Source organism: Cornus florida, unplaced genomic scaffold (assembly GCF_030987335.1).
Source record: "Cornus florida cultivar Cherokee Brave unplaced genomic scaffold, ASM3098733v1 CherokeeBrave_3.0.0_Hap2_Chr11, whole genome shotgun sequence".
In the NCBI taxonomy this organism is placed as follows: Eukaryota; Viridiplantae; Streptophyta; class Magnoliopsida; order Cornales; family Cornaceae; genus Cornus; species Cornus florida.
In genome coordinates this window covers 84,304,765-84,313,766 of record NW_026775581.1, presented here as the reverse complement: position 1 = coordinate 84,313,766, position 9,002 = coordinate 84,304,765, and the positions used below count along the sequence as shown (strand labels likewise).

At 34.1% G+C, this 9,002-nt stretch overlaps 1 protein-coding gene across 3 annotated transcripts; it reads right to left on the bottom strand.

Annotated features, from left to right (window-relative positions):
* Positions 1-1,357: 1,357 nt before the first annotated feature.
* LOC132282716 (probable methyltransferase PMT20) lies at positions 1,358-7,762 on the bottom strand. 3 transcript variants are annotated; one of them, XM_059784469.1, is made up of 8 exons: positions 7,489-7,758; positions 5,726-6,023; positions 5,473-5,621; positions 5,146-5,341; positions 4,264-4,474; positions 2,904-3,579; positions 2,690-2,767; positions 1,358-2,014 (listed from the first exon to the last, which is right to left on the bottom strand). In XM_059784469.1, the coding sequence occupies exons 2-8, from the start codon at positions 5,999-6,001 to the stop codon at positions 1,792-1,794; spliced, it is 1,809 nt and encodes a 602-aa protein (XP_059640452.1). In that variant the 5' UTR covers positions 6,002-6,023; positions 7,489-7,758; the 3' UTR covers positions 1,358-1,791. The 3 variants fall into 3 exon arrangements, with proteins under 3 accessions (XP_059640452.1, XP_059640453.1, XP_059640454.1); XM_059784470.1 differs by lacking the exon at positions 7,489-7,758 and adding an exon at positions 7,047-7,354; XM_059784471.1 differs by lacking the exons at positions 1,358-2,014; positions 2,690-2,767 and having other exon boundaries at positions 2,900-3,579; positions 7,489-7,762.
* Between the last annotated feature and the right edge of the window lie 1,240 nt (positions 7,763-9,002).

The following is a 9,002-nucleotide window of genomic DNA, read 5'->3' as shown; positions in this document are numbered from 1 at the left end:
GTTCCGGCTTATTTATATGTGCATCTCTCTTTACTCCTAAATATATAATTTTGAAAGTGCACAGACTAATTCTAAAACAAATGCAATTTTGATAGTTTTTATTTGATGTATAAAGGAAACTAAATGGTATTATGTTCGCGGAAAGAAGTGCATGTATGAATTGTGCATGTATGAATTGAACTAACGTCGACGAGAATAGAGTACGGGAAAGATGTTGCATGTAAAGATTGAACTAACTAGTAGGGATGGAACATAAAAAAAAAATGGGTTGAAAAATAAGTTGATTGATAATGTTGACCGCTATAACTTATAAAATGTTGTTTTACTTTAATATATATTATAACCAATTTTCACCTTTTTTTTTTTTTTTTTTTTTTTTTTTTTCATAATGTTTATTTGAAATTTTCTATTTGGTTACAACTACATTTATTTCATTTCAAGAATAAAAGTAACAAACTGGACACGGAAAAAACGTAGCCAAACAAATGCATAAAAGTTGCTGGAATTGGAACTCCCCATCAAGGAACTTATGTTTCTTCTTTTGATAGTTGGGGATGCGAAATGTTAAGCATTGTGTTATAGCTATCCTAGGAATTTCAACTCTTTTATTTGTTCTTAGTCTACCATAGCAGTTATGTGCATGGTGCATGGTTCGCTGTATCGTCCAATACGCAACCCTTTTTCAAGTCTAAAATTGGCCAGTTTACACAGACTTTGTCTGAGTCCATTACACCGCGACCGATATCGTGAACAATACTACGAACTAAGAATTGTGCATTAAAATGAAAACATACTAACGGTTCTCAGGTCTCAACAACGAACATGAACATACACGGTATACGCCTCAACACCAGTTCTAGATTTTGGCGATTCAGCTTCATCCATATCCCATTTCTATTGTAATGACAACTTTACAACACACTGTTTATCAGGATCGATTTCCATTTCAAGTCTTAAACTATGCTGCAAAACCACTTATTTCTAGTAAGTTTGTGTTGGTAAAAACAATCATTTTATAATTATATCTGGAGCCAACATGTATATATAGCATTCACCATCAAAAACCACCTGCCCAGTTCTGAATCACCTCTAAGTTCCATGATTTAACAGTCTCTATTTGTTCTACACTATTCTTGAAGACAAAACAGATAATTGGGGTAGGTTTGATGAAATGCAAATTTGAGAGTTGCAATGAACAGGCGTAATGGACAGAGACTAACTAAATTTTCATGGAGGGTTAAAACACCCTCAAGAGGATTCATGACGCTTCAAATGTGAGGGTATAATATTATTTTCAGTTGATTAAGATCACCTCTTCAAACACGAACTTAAAAATTTACATTTATGCTAGTAAAAATGAGGGAAAAAAAAATGCAGAATATCAACTTAAAAGAGAAGCATATTTCATTAGTTACATATAGATCACAAGTTGTAATTGGTGTGACTTTTCAACACAATACATACTTCACATCCAATTTTACTAGCATAAGGGATTAAAAGGGAAAAGAGAAATGAAAATGGAAAAGGGAGCCAAGTACCTAATTACGCCAAGTACCTAACGATGCCTTACAAAGAATATATAATATCAGAAGGCACTAAATTTTAACAAAATAAGATTATTGGGTAACTAACTCTTCAATTGATAAATTTGAATTTCAAGATCTTTTTTTTTTAGGAATAAACCCATCTCTTTGTGAGCTGTGTGCAAACTAGTTCTCTCCTAGGTCTGGTATCATAAATATAACTCATGCTCCAAGAAATTTATCACCAGAATTTGTACTTACGAGCTTTTCATCTTGAATTCTTTTTAGAGGAATACCAGAGTTTCTTCTGGCAAATCAGTACCTTCTCCTTCTCAACGCCATACTCGGTGTCTTCTTTACGGCATTGCCATCTCATCCCCTTGGCAATTGTAGCGACAGCATCTAGAAAATAGCTGGATTCCCGGATGATTGCATAACCATTAGGCCGCAGGATTCGATCCATTTCCAATAGCACGTACTTCATGTCACATCTGCCCAAGCCATAACTAATGTCAGAACCACAAAAACTGTCACCAATGAGAACGATTGCAATGATTGTATTTGCTGAAACTAAATTTTCATAATTTTTGTATGAATTTTTTTAGGTGCTGTAGTACTAAGAGAATAAGGAATACTTCAAGTCAAGCAGGTTGCATCATTAATCCTACTCTCCAGCAAGAACTAGCCATAAGCTATACTATTTCCTAAGTTATCTTTGCTCATTGATTTAAAAAGAATAAAATTTATCTGGAATGGATAAGTATGGTTAATTAGTGACTAAGTTCAAATCTAAATTTTCATAAGCTTTCTTATAGATAAAGTTCAAATTCCAACATTAAGTAGCGAGGCTATTTTCTTTTGTCTTCTGGTGTTGACAAAGTAGGTAATCTGTTCCATTTTTCTTATTTTAAAGACTAGGATAGACTGCTTGGGCACTCGAATATTTCTGGGCACAAAGGGTACTTTTTAACATTTTCAGTATATTAATATTAACTGTTGTTGATGAATGTAAAGATCGAAACCACAACCATGACAATGAAAAATGGCATTCTCTTTATAGAACTGCTGCAGAGCCTGATGCCAAATCACACCATAAAGAAAATGATCAAGCATATCCTTGCAGACAAACAGAAGAAATGAAGGAAACTTGAGCAAAAATGCCCTACCTGTGGCTTTCAGCAGTAAAGAAGTCATCAAGGTGAAGGAGATCATATGTTCTCGGATACGTTGAGAAAGCCTCACACCTACAAAACATCAAAGACGAATTAACATACTATGCCACCTTCGGCCATACAAAGAATAAGTTGCATGGAAGGCCAAAATCTATACCATCCATGCACACTTGAAACTAAAATCTGTATATAGATGCATTGAAATTACCAGTCATGGTAGGTTCCAATAAGGCCCCTGTCATAAACCACTGGAAGGGTGTTGGCAGCATAAGAAGAGACCACATTCATAACCCACAAGGGAGCATTGATCAAAGCCGCAGCAAAACCTCCATAAAGTGTATTCATGTCCATCACATTTCTTATCTGATCTGTCCCAATCACAGGGAGTAACTTCTTGTAATGCTTCACGCGCACCTTCCACTTAGTCTCATCATGCTTGAAAGCACCAGTGCTGCCACCATGACCATTATAAATGCGTTGAGGTGCAACACTCAAACGCTCGGGCCATTTAGGGAGAGATTTCAACCCTAGTTTTTTAAACTTCGGGCTTGGAGCAACAACACAAGGCCGAATAGGAGTGTACCATGCTGAATCTGGTTCAGTGCCATCATCGCACTTGGGTGGGTAGGCATCTGACCTAGCAAGCTTGTTATAGCAGCTGTTATTTGAAGTTTTCTGCCACACGGCAATATCACCTCTTTGGTTATATAAATTGAAGCACATAGAAGTTAGCAAATCTTGCAACTTTTCGTAATCGCGTTTCTGCTCTTCCACAGTTGTGTTCCATCCTCTCCAACGACGTTGGTAGTTCACTGGAGGACCAGAAAGAACCCAGAAGCCTCCAGGACGGAGTATACGGTGTATTTCTAGAAGATAGACTCCACCTGAAAATAATTATATTTCCAATGGTAAAAAATGCCTGGTGGTAATAAATTTGCAATGGAGGTAGGACTCTTATAAATTCCTCAAGCACACATGATAAAACATTTATTCAGTGCTTAAGTTTTACAAAGTTTGTGAATGGATGATCCTATATGTGGGTGGAAAAGGTAATGAAGTATGATCTCACAAACACATACAAAAATAGAAACTATTGAGGAAATCTAATCTTTTTTTTTTTTGATAAGTAAGATTTTATTAAAAACGCTCAAAAGGGGAGCGAAGCCCAAAGAAACAAAAGGAAAGGAAATCTAATCTAAAATGATCATAATGCTCTTTTCGCTTGAAGGTTCCAGAGTTAGTTTTACCCAAGGCAGTGTCAACCAAAAACTCCACTTATGATGTAGGGGTTTAAATGAAAAAGAGAAATAAAAATTTAGATGATGCATAAATGAGAGATACCTGAAATCTAAATTTAGTGCTCTAATAGAAAAATAAAGTTTGCGAAGGAGGATAGATGTTGAAATAGTTAGGTAAGGCACTTGAACTGAGTTGGATAATATTTTTGAAACAATCCCAGAATTAAGAGAATAAGAAACACATAATTTGGTAAATGCTCCCAGTGTCTACTGGATTGTGCAATTTGGTCCAAATTAGATTGCAACCATGGGTTGAGAATGATTACTTACCAAATTCAGTCCATGGAATAAGGCATCTTGAGCAATGAGCCATATCAAAAGAGTTAGAGGGGAAAGGAAGTCGCTGTGTTGAAATGATGCCTAGAATTGCAGGAATCCCACGTTCGAGAGCAAATTGGACTTGAGCCTCGTGATTATCTCTAGGGGCAAGAGAGACTGTTAGCACCCCACGATCTAGCAGATCACCTCCCCAGCTAGCAACCTACACATAAAATAATTGCAAAAAGTAAATAACATAAGTTCTCTAAGTACATCATCATTTTGCCCATAGTATAATTCTTTCATCAAGAACACCCGTAAGCAAAATGAACTGCACCAACTAAAGCACTAATTCTGCAGAATATATTTAACTTAGGTGTTTCTGATTGAGCTTTACAAATTAGAAAGCAGAGCTCACCTCTAGTCTCATTACCCACTCAAGTAATTGTTACCTATGCAATGTAAGTTATGTAACACATAAAGAAGAATACATCTGCAATATCATCTTAGTTTAAACACTCTGTAACAACATTTATCCTTGCAAGCAAATAGATACGGAAGAGAGATTTTTCTTGCATTAACACATACAAGTCAAACTGCAGTATGTTCAATATTCTTCCAGATAAATTTGTGCCTCTTGAAGAGAAAAAAATAATAATAATAATTTGTAGTGACAAATGTATAACTTCGTTTTATAAAAAAAATACAAAAAAATGTGTCTTGAAGAAAAACCATCATTTCAAGTAAACATTTTTATAATTTAACTTCCGTCTGACTGAATCATAAGCAGTATTCTGTGAATTATCAGCATTAGAACATCACAACCATCAGGAGTCTCAATATATTTCATATGCATAATCCAATAAACAAACAAGATAATAAAATAAAACTCACCCCACATCCAGTATCAATGGCAGTTCGAACTGTCCCATCTTTCATTTCTGGGATCAGATCTTCCATCACATCGACATAGGCACCGACGCCTCGTGGGAACATAGTACCCCCACCAGGGAAAAGAAACTTCTCCCCTTCTTTCCTAAGCCAGTTCTGATTAGACTTCTGCTTGTTGATCCAATCATAAGGCACATTCCTAAAACCACAACCAAATGGTAAAAACTCAAAAATTATGGAAGTGAGTCTAATCCAAACAATTCAAAATTTGAAAGCCAGCAAAACATTTAAATAAGAACCCTTCTAAGAACTGGAAACATGCCATATTACCTGTACCAACATTCATTCCTGCTCTTTGGCCATCTGATTGGCACCTTGTACCCATCTGGTGGGGGGACCAAGCAGTCTTTTCTTTCGAACACCGGAGGGCAATGGCGTTCCATAAATGTAAGCCGGTAAGGACCATACTTCTTCCATCTCTAAAACAAATATAGAAGTCACCGATGAGGAGAGTTTGATATTATATAGCTAAATATCAGATCAAAAAGAACCTCAGTGCAATAAAACCCAAAATGAGAAATACCTTTGGATCTGTGCATGGAGTGTAGTCTTGATAGTCATCGCTGCACTCGTGAAAGGTTATGGGTTTAATTTGGAGAGGGCCAACACCAGAAACTGACTGTTTTAGGGTTTGGAACGCTTTGGTGACATCGCCCGCAAGAAATCTGTCTTTCTCCGAGCAGAAGATTCCACCAAGATAGAACGAACACCCACATAGCGCAACAAACATTATTGTAATGGAGAGTATCTTGGAACTTTTCTCAGATTGAGAAGCTGGTCTGCCAGCATTTTGCTTCATGGTCCCAAGATTTATTAACTATCTGCACATTTGAAATACACGATGTAGAATAAATCTTTGGAAGAATACATGGAGGCACCCACTTGAGAAAAATCTTACAAAACTAGCAGAAATTTTCAAGCTCCAAACAAGAAATTTCACCAATAGTCTACTTGAATGTCGAAAAGTGAAAATGAAAATTTCGGTGACTTCTAGCAGCCAGACAAAACCGAACGTGTTAGAAGATCCTTAATTTTCAGTTCTTTACCTATGTGACTATGTCCTCTCATCAATTAACTGATCATAAAACAAAGTAATTGAACTGATTAAACAAATTTACAAGTTTATGCATTCTAAACTAATAATTAAATTATTGATTAAATAGTCATCAACACAGAGCATCAAGGAAATTGACCCATTAACAATACTTGTGCATTTATGCAACACCTTCAGAAATATACCCACTCATAAATGATTAATCAACTGACTGAACAAAACTCATTAATTCATATCACAGAAAATCGGAACAACTGAATCGCAGCAAACCGAGATCAGTGACAATGATACTTGAGTTTCTAGGTTCAGATTATAATTATAGAAAAATCCATTGAAAGAAAAGAGACCGGAAAAGCTAATTAAAGCTCGAAGCACCATTCACATTCAAAGAAAAAGCAGGGGATTAATTAAGATCTAGTCAAAAAACAGACCATTAAAATGACTATGAAAACTACAAAACTAGAAAAAATCTAAGAGCAACTACCGACATTCTGTGCTTTTTCGATGTTACTTTACATGTTTTCACATGACATTGGGCCCTCTTGCCCACTAAGTCAAAAGATGATGAAAATTAAAGCAATCAGTCTCATACAAATTATACAAAGGCTAAGAAACACAAAAAAGGGAAAACATCATAAATATTGTATGTTCAGTGCGTAGATTATTTAATCATTCCTTCAAACCAAAGAAAAGTTGCAATTATTGCTGTTTTTCTTCCAAATAATCAAAACTTTATCAAGTAAAAAAGCAAAAGCATATGGTACCAAATCATACCCACACAAAAATTTACCTGAATTTCCTACAAGTTGTGCTCAAACATGGACAATTTACCAAAGAAAACACCCATATATACACAGAGGGATAGAGATAATTAAAGAACATTGTATAATATTAAGAAGTTCTTTTTGTTTTTTCCTGAATTACAATAATTGACACCCCAAAAATGTTTACTATATGATCATCTAAGAAAAATAGATTACGGTATAAAATGACCCCTCCCAAAAAAAAAACAATCTTTTTGGAAAAATAGATCTGCTCTACAAAACTAAGCAAAACCCATTTGGAATTTAAGCAAAATTTGACAAACAAACAAAAAAAAACGAAAACAAATGGAGACAGAAAAAGATTGATGTGGATGCAAAATTAACAAGAGAATGCAAGGATTTGAATGAGATCTAATAGAAGAAAAACAGTAGCAAAGCAACATGACGAGGATGAGAGAGAAGCTGTACCTTTCTTTCTCTCTCTATATATCTATATAATGTATACGAATATATATATTCCTCCTCCTCAGCTTCAGATGTATGATGTATGTATCAGGTGATTTGTAAGCAAAACACTCGCAATGTCCTCTTTCTACGTACAAATGTTGCAACACAACGTTTCACAATAATCAAGACGATGATGAGGTAGATGATGGATGGGTATGGGCTGGAGATCTCCCACACGGAAAAATGAGAGAGATATCATGGACGTGGAGATAATGAGGGCCCAATGACTCAGATATCTGGAGACATCACACGTATATACACACATATACATATACTATATAATACACACACATACAGATACACAATTACACATACAGAGCAGGAATCTTAAATAAAGTCCTGTCCTTTACTTTATTGCACAACTTTAAGGTTCCCTTTATATATATATATCAACTTTTTATTTTATTTTATTTACTTTTCTTCTTTCTCTCTCTGTAATGTGAAAGTAAATTTCATATCATTTAGCTAAAGAAGCGAGGTCGAAATGATTTCTAGCATTGAGTGCAACCCAATAGCTCTCGCATGTTCCTAGGCTTGATTTTTTTTAATTATTTATGGATGATAAATAAAAAACTAGATGATAAATAAGAGTTTAAGTTTATTTAATTATTTATTTAATACTCCATATTATTTAGGTAAATACTAACAATAAATATATTCTTACATATTCACCCAGTCCACTATGAGGTCGTTTTTAACATTTTTCCGAAACTTTTTTTTTTTTTTTTCATTCAATGATCAATTCCATAAATTTATGATATGTTTTGATTTATTTATCATGAATTTTTCTTGGATGAGTTGGTGATTTTTTTTCTTGGAGTTATTTTAGTCTTTTTTGATAAGGAGAAAGGAAATGTTTGTTAGGAAAAAAAGGATGGTATTGTTTGGAATAGATAAAAAGGAAAGCCTTTAGATAACTAATTGAAAAGTAAAATAAAAGTTGGTGCTAATCTTCCACTTCCACATATATTGTTTAACATAGGAAAGGAAAAACAAATTTTATCATATAAAAAATAAAAAAAGAAAATAAAAAAGAAGAAGAGAAAAACAAGTAAACCCAAACTCTTTCAGTTTTCCCTTCCAACCTTCCAATTGCAGAAGGATAATAAAATTTCATTACTTATAAAATATCTCCTACCTATTTATTCTTTTAAACTTTTAAACCAAACATAAAGAAAAAAAAAAAAAATGGTTCTCAATTTATAATTTGTGGTAACATTTTTGTTTTTCTTCAAATATTGATAATGCAAAGGCTCGAAACCAGGGCTTTTAAAGACAAAGAGAAACAACCCTACTACTTGAGTTATGAAGACATTTTATATTTAAATGTTGTAAGTGAAAAAAAAAATTATATATATATATATATATATATATATATTTTTCTTTTATTTTTTGAATTGTTGCTTTAGTATTTATTTCCATTCTCCAAACTAGTCTGTTATCATTGAGCTCATTTTTTTATCCCGTAAAAATAA